Source organism: Erpetoichthys calabaricus, chromosome 4 (assembly GCF_900747795.2).
Source record: "Erpetoichthys calabaricus chromosome 4, fErpCal1.3, whole genome shotgun sequence".
Classification (NCBI taxonomy): domain Eukaryota; kingdom Metazoa; phylum Chordata; class Cladistia; order Polypteriformes; family Polypteridae; genus Erpetoichthys; species Erpetoichthys calabaricus.
This window is the reverse complement of record NC_041397.2, coordinates 266,931,248-266,947,881: the sequence shown is the minus strand read 5'-3', so window position 1 is coordinate 266,947,881 and position 16,634 is coordinate 266,931,248. Positions and strand designations below refer to the sequence as shown.

Below are 16,634 nucleotides of genomic sequence, written 5' to 3'. Positions count from 1 at the left end.
GTCCATTGAGTAAAGTTTTGTATGAATTTATCTGTGGCAGGTTTTTCCAACAAGTAAAGGATTCCTGAACATCGATCAGGATGGATGTGTAGTGTATAACTCTAATGCATATGATGATAGTAACAGAACTTCCCCATCATCTGATGGTAGTATAGGAGTACAACCTGGAAGTTATTTAATGAGACATACTACAGACGTTATCTGTGAGGTTATGGATCCTGAAGGCAACCTTTTTCAGGTAAATATTTGGTATGGATTCTTATATAACTCCTGTTTTATGGTTTACAACTATGATATTTTTTTGTTCATAATAATTTTTTTATTGTGGTCAAATATAGTTTTCTTATGGATTTTAAAGAATCTAAATGTATTATTATTTTCTTTTTGTCTCTAGACCAAAGTTAATTTTTCATTAATAGTAGATTTTGTGTTTATCTTGTATTTCATATTTATTGCCTTTTTGTTTTCTGTGGGCACTTCCATTTTGTGACTCCATCACCACAATGCAGTGACTTGTTTCTGGGGATGTGGTTTCTGGATGTCACTCTGTGTGACATCACTTACTGTACATGACACCTATGTCCCCTGACCTTCCATCCTTCATCTCTTGGCAGTATAATGTTATTTTTCTCAGAAATAACAGTTCAAGAATTAAAACACAAATGGCACTAACCCAATCCCAGGTGTAAAGAACTAAAGAAGTGAAAAGAATGTGACTCCGAAAGGCTTGTTATAATCAGTAAGGAAGCAATTTATTCTTTAAATAAAGAATAAATTAAGAACAAGAACTAACACTGAAAAATACATCCTTGCTTCAATAATGATCAAACACTCTCAAAGATTAGAGAATAAAATTGTAACTTGTTGTATCGATTGTTGTTTAGTCTTTAATGCAAAAGCTGTTTTGACACAGTTCATTTTTATATAAAAATATAAAAATAAAATCATATAGTGTTCTTACCAACAGGAAGATGCAAAACACAAAACATGTTAATTGTCATTGAAATTGCTAAACTGCAAATATGTATAATATTCTAAATCCCCGAAGGCTATTCAGAAAATTAACTTAAATCTTTGGGGGAATATTTTGGACAAAATTAAATAAATAAATACACAAATAAAAGTAATGTGAAATGTGACAATAAATAAAGAAAAAGAGCATGAAATGTGACTGTAAATGAATAAATGTATCGTTTAATTGTTTTTGTTCCTTATTTATTTGTTTAATTTGGTCCTTAGTAATCCTCCAACTCCAACATGAAACACAGCCTGAATTTAAAGCTGTTGCTTTCACTTATCAAAGCTGAGAGGGCAGACTTCAGCAAAATCTGTGTTTTAATTTGTGAATCAACGGTACATCAGACTTGACACCTTCAGCCATCAAATGTCACATTTACTTTACAGCAGGCACATTAGACAGAGGCTCCTAATGATGAATTTGGAGTTATATAATTAAAGTAGCTGCTTCGCACAGTAATTCTGGGAATATTTTTCTTGTACTCGTAGTCAATGCGCACAGTCACAACTTTCAGTATGTGTATGAGCCACCAGATTCCAAAGTTAAGCAAAGCATGTTTGTCCACCCCGAGATGATTCACCAATCAAAAAACATTCATCACTAGAGCCACCTGCCCTCTCAGCTTTGACAAGTGAAAGTGACAGTTTTAAATTTGGAAGAATATTGCTGAAAAAATGACATAAAAAATAAGCAACAACAAACATATTCTGTGACATATTTATTTTGATACACTCACATTTCATGCTTTTTTTTTTTGAGTAATTATTTATTTAATTAAATTTCTCCAAAATATTCCTTGATTTACTGAGAAAAAAACAAAGATTCAGACTTCAAAAACCCAAAAAACCTGATATAACACATAAGGTGTAAAATATTGACCAGACCAGAGTTCGTAAAGCAGAAGTGGAAGAGAAAACTTTAAACTAAATAGTAGATCTCATACTTAAGAACACCTGTATAAATTAAAGAAAAGCTTGTTTCACACAAAATTCTGCAAGTATGTCATCTGTGGTAAAATCAGGGGAAAGTATAAAAAAAATTAGTGTACGAGATATTGTGATAAGGTACGTAGTCACTGACCAAACAAGTTAGTTGAATCAAAAAATCTCGTTACCTACTGTAATGTTCTAATCCATAAGCTTGAAATGTACACTGCATTTTAAGTTATGCTACATGATACAGAATGCACTTATCACCAAGAAAACAAATAGTAGTTGATTTTTCTGATGGGTATAGTACCAGCCAAAACTTTAATCTTAAAACAAAAGTGCAAGTAATTTTGTGTTAGACATTTTAGGTTTATATTGTTTATGGCTACCAAGAACACTTCAATCAGCTCTGTTCTTTATTTTAAATGCATTACATATATTGTATATTATAACAGTGTGGATAATATGATATTTGTTTTTAGGCCATGGTGGATGGTACCACATCTGTCATTATTTCTGATTCCGAGGGAATCACTGAAGAGGAGGATACACCTAAAGAACATACTACAACAGACAAAGCAATTACATACAAAGTGCATGCACCAAGGTATTTTTGTTTTAGTATTAAAATCCATCCATTCCTTCATCTGTTTCTGTAACCCATTTATCCGAGTATAGTGTCACATGATGTCTTAGCTTATCCTGGCAGCTTCAGGTGCAAATTAGGAGCCAATCCTGGAGTGCAAGCCATTTTGTACAATAAAGTAAAAATGAATTTTAGAAGACCAAAACTATCAGATACATTATTTCTATTTTGTACCTGCCAAACTTCTCAAAGGAATAGATTCACATTGAATCTGGAAGCATTTTGCAGAGATCTCAGTCCATTCTGACACACAGCTCCTTTCGATTTTTTGGCCACACTTTCATTCTGTTAGCATCCTGTTTCACCTTATCTTAAACATTAACATTATTCAAAGTTATTGACTGTCTGTATACCTGCATTGTTATCACTCTTTAATTTAATATTTTCTTTATCAGTATGCTGCTGCTGGAGTATGTGAATTTCCCCTTGGGATTAATAAAGTATCTATCTATCTATCTATCTATCTATCTATCTATCTATCTATCTATCTATCTATCTATCTATCTATCTATCTATCTATCTATCTATCTATCTATCTATCTATCTAAAGCTGCTCTATTGATTTGAGATCTGAGGACTGTGTCATGTACAGGGAACCAGCTTGAAATGTCTGATATTTAAACTGGCTCAACTGGCTCTTTCTGTTTTTGGAAGTGTAAATTTGAAAACGAATGACTGGCTATAAAGAGATTGTATGGTCAGCAAAATTGCTTAAGTATACTGAGGAATTTAAATGATGCTCATTTAATGTTATGAGCTTTAATGTGTATCAAGAAAACGTTTCTCACACATTATTGTATCCTCATCAGCCTGTCAATGGATTCTAACTGATTACTCTGAATTTCTACCCTGAATGGTCAATCAGTCAGCTATTGTCCACCCTACCATATCCTAACACAGGGTCACGGGGGTCTGCTGGAGCCAATCCCAGCCAGAACAGGGCGGAAGGCAGGAACAAATCCCAGGCAGGGTGCCAGCCCACCGCAGGGCACACGCACACACACACCAAGCACACACTAGGGACAATTTAGGATTGCCAGTGCACCTAACCTGCATGTCTTTGGACTGCGGGAGAAAACCGGAGCACCTGGAGAAAACCCACACAGACACGGGGAGAACATGCAGTCCATCACAAAAACTGAGATTCACCAGAGTAGAAAACATTTTTACAATTCTCTGTTGTCCGGTTCTGGTGATTGAGTGTCTGTGACCTGAAATGGTTGTCTGCTGCTAATGATTATCAGCTCAAAATCTGATGCCGTGTATTGTATTTCCACAGATGTTTTTATGCGCATCACCAGTGTAAATAATTGATACCTATGCATTTGTGGCCTTTCTGCTAGCTTGAACATAGAACTTAAGCTCATTGGATGTTTTTTGATGGCCATGCCATTAAACTATAAAAGATAAAGTCATTAAAATCCCAAAGGACAACTTTTACTGAGAACTACCATGTCTAGCACAAATTATTCTACAGTCAAAGTCACTTAGATATTGTGTCTTGTTTTTTCTAATATCTGTTTAAACAACAACTTAACCTCTTGACAATGTCTTCACATATAGTTAGGCCCGTAAGTATTTGGACTATAGCCAGGTTTCCATCCAAGGAGTTTTTGCGAAAAAATATTTAGCGCTTCAAATTTTTTACCGATATAGCTGATGGAAATGCTAATTATCGATAAAATGTTGTACATGTCGACATAATATTTTTCCGTTTAACTTTAGCGCATAAATTCCATATCGATACTTCAGATGTTGCAAAAACTACATTGGAAACACTTTTTGTTGGAAAAAAGGGCTTTAATGCAAATAAATGTGTCACATTTTCATCACACGCAATCAAAACGAGAATGGTGGAGCGGTTTGCATGGTCTGATGAAGAGAGTTTTTTTTTTTGATTAAACGTCGTTATTTTGTATTAATTCAAATTTCAGTTTTAATTAAAAACCTTAAGGGAAGCAGGTTACAGTGCTAATTCAGTTGTTATCGCACTGAGAAGGGATGTTGAAAGGTAGGCTCACCTGTACAGATCCAATGCTGCAAACACAGCTGCATCATGGGCACTTCCAGGAGTGCCAACGCAAATGTCTCATATCATGCACCTGTCATCAACAAGGGCCTGGAGAACAATAGATGGCCACCCTTTGCGATTAATGTAATCGCGGTAGCCTTCCGTCGGGGGAAGAATAGGCACATGCGTGCCATCCAGTGCACCGTAAATCTGTGGCACAAGATGCACCAAGGAATTGCGGTATGCAATTTCATTGGCCTCCGCTACAGTCGGAAGTCTGATATAACGCCGCATTAATTTTTCTTTAATAGTGGTGCACACAGCATATACACATCGATGGACGGTAGTTTTACTAACCCCGAAAGTTTCTCCAACTACTCTATACTCGGCGCAGGTTGCCAGCTTGTAAAGGGCGATGGCAATCCGCTTTTGGGTTGGAACCGGTGGTCGGTGGCAACCTGTGATGGGCGCAACATCAGGACTGATGAATCCACACAACATCTCAAACGTCGGCCGTGTCATTATAAAATGTTGCAGCCAGAGATTTTCTGTGAAGTGTCTCTCCACCACCTCCTCCCAGAAGGTCTTATTCCATCGTCTCTCCCATACCCGTGGGTTTTGTCGCATTGGGGTACTTTCTTTGAGCTCTAGGGCTATCAGACAAGCAACTGCTTCATTCTGCTGTCGTCTTCGGATATTATGTACAATTCCAATTATTTGTGAAACTGAAATAACAGTAAGCTGGCAAATTTCAAAAAACTGTCTGAATAATCTCTCCATTTCTTTGTTTCTTTGTTTAGTGGAGGGGGCGTAACGTGGAAAACAAAAGGTAGATAATTTGCGACATACACAAAATTATGTATGGAAACGGCTCAAGGGCAGATTTTTTTCGCGATACAACAAAAGTTATGTGACAGTTTGTTTTGGGGGGTGGGTGACGTCATCACGCACACCATTTTATCGATAAAAAGCCAGTTTGATGGAAACAGGCTGGAGACAGCAAATTTCGCACATTTTTTTTACGTATATTCTGTTTGTCGATAACAAAACGTCGCAAAAAACTGGATGGAAACTTAGCTAGTGACACAATTTTCATAATTTAGGCTCTATACCAGCACCACAATAGATTTGAAATGAAGAAACAATTACATAATTGAAATGTTGACTTTCAGCTTTAATTCAAAGGGTTCAATGTAAATATCATATGAGTCACTTAGGAATGACGGCCATTTTATACATGGTCCCTCCATTTTTAAGGCCTCAAAAGTATTTGGACAGTTGACTGACAAGCTGTTCCATAGCCAGGTGTGAGCAGGTCCCTCATTATTTCATTGACAGTTAGGCAAGTAAAAGGTCTGAAGTTGATTTCAAGTGTGAAATTTGTATTTGGAAGCTGTAGCTGTGAACTCTCAATATGAGGTCCAAAGAGCTGTCCAAAACAGGCCATCATTAGGCAGAGAAAACAAAACAAACTCATCTGAGAGATAACAGAAACACCAACCAAATCAACCATCTGGTACATTCTTAAAGAGAAGGAATGCACTGGTGAGCTCAGCAACACTAGAAGGCCTGGACAGTCATGGAAGACCACTGTGCTAGAGATGATTGCAGAATGTTTTCCTTGTGAAGAAAAACCAATTCATGACATTTAGCTGAAACCAAGACCAATCTCTGGAAGGTAGGCCTATTATTGCTAGTCTACAATCAGAGACAATTTCATGAAAGTAAATATAGAGGGTTTGCCACAAGTTGCAAATCATTGGTAATCCTAAAGTTTAGGAAGGACAGATTAGACATTGCTAGAAAATATTTTTAAAGAAAGTCCAGTTTTGAAACAGTTTTCTTTGGACAAATGAAATTAAGTACAATATGTACCAGAATGATGCATAGAGAAGAATATAGAGAAGAGAAGGAATGGCTCATGATCTGTAGCATATTACATCATCTGTGAAAAATGGTGGAGGTATTAGTATGGTATGGGTATGTTTGACTAAAATGGTGGAGGTATTAGTATGGTATGGGTATGTTTGACTGCCAATGGAAGCGTGTCACTGGTGTTTATTTATTATATGACTACTGACAAAAATTGCAGGATGATTTTTGAAGTGTATGGAGCTATACTATTAGATTCAAACAAATGCTGTAAAATTAATAGGATGACGCTTCACAGTACATGGCCAATGAGCCAAAACTGTAACAGCAAATCAAATGCCTTTAAAGGCAAAGAAGTGGAATATTCTTCAATGACCAAGTCAATCAACTGAACTTAGCCCAATTGGACATGCATTTCACTTGCTGAAGACAGAACTGAAAGCAGAAAGTCCAACAAACAAGCAGTACCTGAAGACAGCTGTAGTAAAGGCCTGGCAAAGCATCAGCAAGGTGGAAACCGTGCACTTGGAAAAGGCCATGGGTTCCAGACTTCAGGCAGTCATTGACTGCAAAGGATTTTCAGCCAAATATTGAAAATGATCGTTATATTCACGATTAAGTCCCTGAAAATGGAAAACCATGTATAAAAATGTCTGTCTTTTCTAAATGGCTCGTACAATGTTTTTGTTAAACACCGTGAATTAAACCTGCAAGTCTAGACTTCAATTACATCTTGATTGCTTCATTTAATATTCTTTATGGTGGCACACAGAGCCAAAAATTATGAAAATTGCATCACTGTCTAGATACTTATGGACCTAACTGTACCTGATTGGCTGTTTAGTGGAGACGACTCTTTACATTAACAAATAGGTGTACATAATAAAGTGCCAGCGAAGTTTAAATGAAGTGTCAGGGAAAATAAATATATAGCCTTTTGAGAGGCCTTGTTACATGTAGCCAAATTTGTGTACTTAAACAGAACTCATTTATCATAAAGTTGTTTAAAATGCATACGAGAAACAATAACAGGAATATAGAATACAGCTCTGAGATAAAATTTTTGAATATTATCACAAAAAACATCCAATGAGGTTTGGTTATGTGGGCAGAAACACCTTGTTACTGAACGATGCAAGAGGAGAATGACTACATGTAACTTAAATATCGAAGAAAAGTACAAAAGTGTGAACTCCTTTTTAATCCTCATTGTGAAATCAGAAACTGAGAAAAAGAATTCTAAATCTTGCAGGTTAGCGTCTGATTAAGAAATTAACTAAAAATGAAAGCCTGCATGCCATGAACATCACTCTAGACTGAACAGTTTCTAGGAGATCCTTTGGTATAGTATGCAACTAATTTGATATTGAGTGCAACCATAAAGAAAGACAGATTTATTTATCTGTAAAGAACTATTCTCATTATAAAGATATCCCATATACTGTACATTTATTTTTTTATTTTGTTCCAGAATTTCAAGGAATAAATAAGGTGGTAATACTGAGAACATAGGTCCACTCACAGTCATGAAACAGTGGAGCATATCACACAGAAATGATAGATCTGGACACAAGCTTGTGTTGTTTTTTTTGAGCTAATTTGTAAATACATGAAGTCCAGATACTGTAAAGAGCAAAGCAGCTTTACAACTGGAGCAATTTTTTTTGTCCGAGATAAATATCATATTCTTAATTTTGTAGGTTTTTAATTGTACATGATGATGGCTCAGGTACTGAGCTTCTACTTTCAAAAGATGTCCATCAGTACCTGTCCCAGGCCTACACAGATCAGACTGTAGCAGTACTTAAGGAACCTCTACCTGAATTCACAGGTATGGAAAGTTTTGTTTGGATATACATGATATGAATATGTTTATTTCCAAAACTCTTTAAAACATCTCCTGTTTTAAATCAGCAAGAACTTTAATCTTATGTGTTAGATAAAAATAACAAAATTTAGTATTGCTTATTATTCCAATGTCCTGATTAAGTTTGGTACAATTCTCTTCTAATTCTTTAATCACAATATTCCCTTAGATTAATCAATATATTTTGTTCTTCACAACAGTGTTAACATCTATCCATGTGTACGTGAGTGTCTCTTTTGAGTAAAAATATGTATTTTAAAAAAACATTTTATTTAGCTCAAAATATATCATTATGTGAACCTCTTAATCTAGGAACTTTAACTCCTTAAGTTTTGTCCAGTCAAGTATAATAATTATAAATTCCATGATATCAGCTCTTTTTCAATAATCCCAGTGTTTCAGATCAAATTTATAAACTGAGCAGCTTTATCCATCCTGAAGGTCTTCTATACCAAGCAGTCTGTGGAAGTCTGTGTAATCTAATAATTGCACTGGGTGAACCAAATGAACTCTGCTGAAACCTTAGTCCCTTTTTATTTTGAAAGTTTTTTGCTTGTGTCTTTTGTAGATGTTGTTGGAATTACTGTTCTCAGTCCTTGCAATGAGGATATTTGGTCTCGCTGGATGACTAAAAAACAGTTAGAAAACATTATTCCTGTAAACCTCAAGTCTAGAAAGTGGGATGGCTTCCCTTCACTTGAGGTAAGAGCATTATGTGCTGCCATTAAAATTATAAGTGATCACTGAAAATAAGAATATGCAATGCAACAATGTAAAAATCAAATACCAGTTTTTTATTATACAGTACATTTGTTTATCATTATTCGGTTGCTATATGTTGCTTTTATATTTTAACTTTTAAGTAAGCAAAACATCATAAAAAAATTAAACTAACTAGGTTTTGTTTGAGTATATGCTACTTGGAACGTCAAAGGTCAGAGTTTTTCAAAGAAGAAATGATTAAGACTGTATGAGATGAAGAGAAAAAGTCATTTTCTTATCCAGTAATCTTACTGTACAACATATAAAATTAAAGAACATCGGATTCAGAAAACGTTTAGACTGTAATAATATATTTGTGCTTCTAGCTTGTTGGATCAATATAATTGATGGTTACAATTTCATCTGAAAATAAATACATTCTCATGTGTACATATGCTAAATCTTTCTTCTAATACACATATACAGTACAGTAAAACACAAGTGAAATTTCAGTGTAGCAATTTATACTGTGGAATAGGTGACCCGGACACAGACAGGCAGACACATTCCAATCCATCACCACACGTTTATTTACAAAGTCTACTATATACAAGTCCTTACGTGCACCAATCACAATCCCCACAGTCTCCCAGAGTCCTGGCTCCTTCAGCCTTCTCTCTCTTCTCCACACAATACACTCGGGCCTCTCCTCGCCCCCTCTGCACCGGCCTTGTCCACCTCCTACCCAACTCCAGCCTTGATTGCAGGGCGGCGGCTCCTTAAATAGGTGGCTGATTGCGTGCCGCACCCAGCCACCTGCAACAATACAAAAAATAATATAACCAATTAAACATCTACACATTGTTAATTGTTGCATGATGGAGCAGGTTCTGGCACTGCCAACTCATGAATTAAGCATTATGGTTAAAATCTTGTGTGTGGTATCTGTCTTTAAGGAATTTGTGTTTTCTCCCCATGTCTATTTCAAGTTTTGTCTGAGTATAACTTATATCCGTCTTAGACACCAAAAATGTATTGATCTGCGTTTTGTAAATTCATATTGTGTGCATGGGTATATGCGTGGATCAAAGAGTTTGAGAAATGATTACTAGATTAGAAGTCAGCATTGGAATTTAATTTTAATCTATTTCAGAAAAAGACCATTGGACCTCATTTTGGCATGTTGGTCGGAAGAAGTCTTTATGTGAAAGACAGACCAACGCCATCTGATGCTACTCCTGTTCTGAAATGTCCAAAAGTACTTAAGACACGCCAGCTTATCCAATATGAGCCCATCAGCAACACATTACGACAGCAACTAGAGCAGTCTCTAAAGGTAAGTACTCAGAAATACGTTTATAAGAGTGTCATGGTGTACATTCTGCAGTCTGTAATTTTCACAGTTAAATTATAAATGTAGATATTTTACAATGAATCAGGAGTTGTGTTTCTCCTAAAAACTATGTAGTAATATTCTAAAAAATAGCAAATATTTGATACAAAGGTGCTTCATACAAATGCAATGTCTTTGAGCTCTTATCATTTACATAGTAAGTCAGAAATAAGCCACAATGTTGGGGGACATGAATCAAGAGTTCCAAAAGATGGAGCCCATTCTCCACTGCCTTCTGTAGTGACCCTAAAATCAGAACATTTCTCAATTCACAAAGTACTCCCCATTTAATGTATTTACTTCTACAGTGCATAAATTAGCAGTCTAATGCAGCACTATGGCAAGGTGGTGTTATGTTATATTTATAATTAATAAGACTGAGTTGATTTATGTGTGACAGCATATTTTTGAATTAAATCTTTTTATGTTACTTTTCTTAATTTTTTGAGGAATGTATCACCAACATTTTGAAAAAACAACAGGAATATGATGAACTTATGGTTAAAGAACCCAGAACAGAAGAGGAAAAGGTCCATGCTGCAGACCTGCTGAAGCTTGTTCTGGTAAGAATAAAGAAGTGACCACAATATAAGTGTATACCACTCATCACAGCCTTCTGCCTCGTTTTCGGTGAATCAGTCTATTTTGTATAGTGTAATTCAGTTCACTGTATTTTTGTGTCGTGATCTTCACTAAGTGCAAGCACAGGGTAGGTACTATGACAAGTTTTCAGGTAAACTGCAAGTATAAATTTTACAATGTGCTAAATAAATATTCAGTACGCATAAAGATACAAATTTGTTTATATATACTGTAAAACAAAATAATTTAAAACTAATTAACATAAATTGTAAACCAATAATATCTGTCTATTAATTAATTGTTGAACTATGGCCAGTTTTTTCAGCATAAGGGTGAATCACATACCCAAGGAAATCAGTGGAAATTAAGGGGAAGTGCGTTTAAGACTGAAGCCAGGAAGTACTTCTTTATCGTTGTGGGACTCTGGAACAAACTACCGAGACACGTAGTTGAAGCAGAGATCATGACAATCTTTAAGAAGAATATGGGTGAGATATTGGGACAGCTTAGATATTAGCTAAACAAACAAGCTTGATGGACTGAATGGTCTCCTCTCATTTGTCAGATTTCTTATGTTTATCATGTTTCTGATGACAACAGAGGAGAAGAAAACAAAAACTCCAGTCGGCAGCATTCCTTCAGAAATTAAACTACTAGGGGGGTCCACAGTCAGTTTTAAGAGAGAAAGTTAAAGAAACATCCAGACACATGATAAAATGCTTTGCTAAGCAAATAAGTTTACAATATATTAACAAATACAGTACAGGTATACAACCTGATCAGTACTGTAAAATCAACATAGCAAACTGAAAAAGTAAAAATTAACAGTCTTTTAGAGAAAAGATTTTGAGTTAATTTTATTTTACTCTCATTAGTATACAAATTCTAGGCTGCAACATAAATAATAATAATTCAGTTTTTTCGTATTGAACAGTTTATCATTGACAACACTTATTGACAAAGTTTAGAGATTCTTGATTGATATTGAAAGATTCATCAGCAGAGGACCACAGAAATGCTTGTATTTAAAAGAAACATTAAACATTAAAAAGTCAAACACTTCTGAGGAGTCTGGTTTTTGAATGGTTGTTGTACTAGGGTGTTGTACCGTGTTAGCCATTATGAATGTAGAGAAAAGCCAAACAAAATGACACCTTTTATTGGCTAACTAAAAAGATAACAATATGCGGCAATAAAAGGTGTCATTTTGCTTGGCTTTTCTCTACATTCACAGTACAACACCCTAGTACAACAACCATTCAAAAGCCAGACTCCTCTGAAGTGTTTGACTTTTTAATGTTTAATGTTTCTTTTAAATACAAGCATTTCTGTGGTCCTTTGCTGATGAATCTTTCAATATCAATCAAGAATCTCTAAACTTTGTCCATAAATGTTGTCAATGATAAACTGTTCAATATGAAAAAACTGAATTATTATTATTTATGTTGCAGCCTAGAATGTGTATACTAATGAGAGTAAAATAAAATTAACTCAAAATCTTTTCTCCAAAAGACTGCTATTTTTTACTTTTTTCAATTTGCTATGTTGATTTTACAGTACTGATCAGGTTGTATACCTATACTGTATTTGTTAATATATTGTAAACTTATTTGCTTAGCAAAGCATTTTATCATGTGTCTGGATGTTTGAAATTCATTGTAGGCTGCTTTGGAATTTTTTTTTTGGAAACTAGATGTGTTCTAGAGAAGAGAGGAATGAAGGTCAGTAGGAACAAGACAGAATACATGTGTGTGAATGAGAGGGAGGTCAGTGGAATGGTGAGGATGCAAGGAGTAGAGTTGGTGAAGGTGGATGAGTTTAAATACTTGGGATCAACAGTACAGAGTAATGGGGATTGTTGAAGAGAGGTGAAAAAGAGAGTGCAGGCAGGGTGGAATGGGTGGAGAAGAGTGTCAGGAGTGATTTGTGACAGACGGGTATCAGCAAGAGTGAAAGGGAAGGTCTACAGGACAGTAGTGAGACCAGCTAAGTTACATGGGTTGGAGACGGTGGCACTGACCAGAAAGCAGGAGACAGAGTTGGAGGTAACAGAGTTAAAGATGCTAAGATTTGCATTGGGTGTGACGAGGATGGATAGGATTAGAAATGAGTACATTAGAGGGTCAGCTCAAGTTGGAAGGTTGGGAGGCAAAGTCAGAGAGGCAAGATTGCGTTGGTTTGGACATGTGCAGAGGAGAGATGCTGGGCATTTTGGGAAAAGGATGCTAAGGATAGAGCTGCCAGGTAAGATGAAAAGAGGAAGGCCTAAGAAAAGGTTTATGGATGTGGTGAGAGAGGACATGCAGGTGATGGATGTAACAGAGCAAGATGCAGAGGACAGGAAGGTATAGAAAAGATGATCTGCTGTGGCAACCCCTAACAGGAGCAGCCAAAAGAAGAAGAAGAAGAAGAAGAAGCAGGGGTACTGGAAGTTTCCCTGGAGAGAGACAAAAACTAAATTATAGAATGATACACAGCCTAAGATGTACTCCTGTATAAAAGAAAAATCTTTACAAAATTTGGTGGAAATAAGTTCAACAGTCTGGATTTGTAAATGGACAAACACAAGCAGGGATATCTCGGGTGTGTCCGCCAAATATGTTTTTTTTATGGTCCTCCCCTGTACAAATGGGTAATCTGAGCAATAAATGAAAGGCGGTTGGTTCAACGTTGTGGATGCATGGAATTTGACACCTACTTTTGCAAGAGTCATCTGAAATTTTAGGGGTTTCTTGGAGACTTCATTTAGTATCAGACTAATCCACCGTGCTGCACAGTCCTGGACAAGTTATCAGTTGTTTGAAATCTACATCACTGGTAGACGATTTCATTACAGTGGAATGATTAATTTAAAATAATTTGGTAATCTTTTTAAATCCTTTGTCAGACCCATAGGTGTCTACAAAGTTCTTTTTAAGGGCCTTAGAGAGCTCTTTTTGGTCTTTGCATGGTTACACCAGAAACATAAATAGTCAAGAGAACTCTAGATATTTATAGCTTAAAAAAGACAGCCAGGTCCATCTGCATACTCCTTAAGAAGGTTCTAATCACTGGCACCTAATGTAGAACACATGATTCTAAATTTATGGATTTGAAGTGGTGATAAGTATAGGAGTGTATTTTATTTTCATGTGACAAATCTGCATTTTTGTTCATTAAGAGTATAAGAATGACTAGGCCATGTCAATTTTATAGGTCACTGGTTCAAGTATATCACCTTAATCTGTTTGCATGAAGATCTAATGCTTGCCTGCCATTGGTTGTATTTAGTTTTTCATGTGATTGTAAATGATCAAATTAAATGTTTCTAAAATGTACTTACAGCTTTCTGACTGATCACAAAGCCTCACTTAGGTCAATTTCAAATAATAATGGCAAAGGAATTAAAACACAAACAGTAATTGAGCATTGTTTGACATTTTTACTGTTTTTTCCATTAAAGTCTCTCCCAGATTCTGATGATTCCTTGGAAACAGATGAAAAACACCAAAACCATGGTAAGATAATACTTCCTCGAACATAATTTCTGTAATAATTAAGTTACTTTGGAGTATGAAAGACTCTGAATAGCATTAAATAAAATTGTGTCATTTAGTATGTTTATTTACTTTTAAAGATTTATTGAAAAATATTTATGAATCAGAATACCCATTGTAACAAAGGTGCTATATAAATGCTTGATCCAACATAGATGGACACGGGAGGCACGTATAAAATAAAAAGACTTATATTTTTCTTCCCCATAAACCCCACAGGCACAGCACAGTCCCCAGTGTACAGACACACAAAGTAAGCACACCACACTCCTCTCATCCGGCACCACCACTCCTCCTCCAGGCAACCTCGTCCTCCTCCACCCAACTCTGGCCACTGTGTGGTGGTTGCAGGTCCCTTTTGTAGCCCAACCGGAAGCGCTCCAGGTGTTTGATCACCTGTTTCCGGTTTATCTTCTGGGTGGGGCTGAAGATTCGTCCAGCCAAGCTCAGGGCCCCATGCAGCGCCCCCTGGCGGCCACCCCAGATCCTAACAGGGTTGTGGAGAACTCCATCTCCCATGGATCCCTGCGGGAAGCTGAGGCACCACTCCAACCCAGGGGGGCGGCCATCCAGCATCCAGAGGGAGATATTGCACCATCCAGGGCTGCTCCCCCTGAATATACAATGAAGGGGCGTTCCAGCCAGGCATGGACCCCGGCTGTCTGCCACACCATCTACTACCTCTTTCTGGGATTCAGCCTTTCACCTAATGCAGCTGGTAGTTTCTAGGTCCTTACAACCCCAAAATAGTTTAAGATGGGCTGATAATGGGTGAATGGATTGTCTGCCCCAGATAGACTCAGTAAAGGGCAGAAAACAGCCCAGAACTGGGTATCAGTCTTTCATGAAAGAAATCCATATGCAGTATATGGTATATAGTAAGATGCAGTAAATACAGTAGATAGCATATTAGCAATGTTTTTAAAGTTTTGTTTTCTAAAATATAATTTTGCAGGCAATGATCAGATAAGGGGCAGCACAATTATTCTGCAGCATTGCTGTCTCACATTTCCAGAATCTTGGTTTTGAACCCCAGGCGAGTCACATTCTTTGTGGAATTTGCATGCTTTACTTGTTTCTGAATGGCTTGTCCTCCAGGTAGTGTGTTTTTTATCTCACACCCCATAGACCTGTATACAAAATAAAGTCACCCTTTTTGAGTGAGTATTGCTGACAATGGTTTAGTACCCTATCCAGACTGTAACCCCAATAACCCTGAGTTATATTAAGCAGGTTCAAAAATGAAGACACAAATAAATGACAGAGCATTTAAACTGTACAGTTATATAAAAAAAATGAATAGCATTCAAAAATCATTTAGAGGGGAAATTCACTTACACTGACGTTTGTGTCAATATCACAAATAATTTTTCTAAGCTTTGTTTGGATTTGTTAATAATTTGCATTTGTTCTTGGACAGCATGTTGGTTCAGTGGTTAACAGTGTTGACTTAAACTTTACCTCCAATGACCAGGGTTGATTTCACTGTCTATATGGAGTCTGTACAGCATCCCTCTCTCAAGTTTTCTTTCCACATTTCAAATGCAGACTCAAATTTGTGTTTGTTTGCATGAGTGTGCCTTGCAATAGACTGGTTGGTCTTATCCAGATTGGTTTCTGAATATATGTGGTACTAACATCAACATATTTAAGTCCGCATGATCCATAATGGAAATTGGATGGATTTGGGAATTTAAAACGATATTTACATAAAAATTAACATCCATCCACTTTTTTCCAATAAACAATCGTGTGAAAACAATTAAAAATATGATCACTAATACAACAAAAATTGACAGCTATATATATTATAACTTGTTTTGAACTTGGAATGTTCTATTTTGGGGGTGCTTGGTATCACACTTTTCCAAAGGCATGAATTTGATTTTAGCTTGAATTTGTCCGTTTCAAGTTAGCATGTTTCCCTTGGTTGATGTGGTCTTTCTCCTAGTGCTCAAAGGTGTGCATGTTAGATTAAATTGCCCAACAAGAGTTAAGTGTAGGTGTGTGTACATGTAATTTATGATATACTGGCATCCCATTCTAAATGGATGATCTGCTTTTGCGACATTAAAATT

The 16,634-nt window shown here is 36.3% G+C and overlaps 1 protein-coding gene across 1 annotated transcript in view; it reads left to right on the top strand.

Annotated features, from left to right (window-relative positions):
* The window catches only part of spag17 (sperm associated antigen 17), a 143,097-nt gene that overhangs the window by 95,895 nt on the left and 30,568 nt on the right, over nucleotides 1-16,634 (top strand). Inside the window, exons 32-38 of the mRNA XM_051926662.1 lie at nucleotides 41-238; nucleotides 2,430-2,554; nucleotides 8,177-8,307; nucleotides 8,912-9,045; nucleotides 10,199-10,381; nucleotides 10,888-11,001; nucleotides 14,463-14,517. Of these exons, the coding sequence (XP_051782622.1) occupies nucleotides 41-238; nucleotides 2,430-2,554; nucleotides 8,177-8,307; nucleotides 8,912-9,045; nucleotides 10,199-10,381; nucleotides 10,888-11,001; nucleotides 14,463-14,517 (940 nt within the window). The remainder of the gene's footprint in view (nucleotides 1-40; nucleotides 239-2,429; nucleotides 2,555-8,176; nucleotides 8,308-8,911; nucleotides 9,046-10,198; nucleotides 10,382-10,887; nucleotides 11,002-14,462; nucleotides 14,518-16,634) is intronic.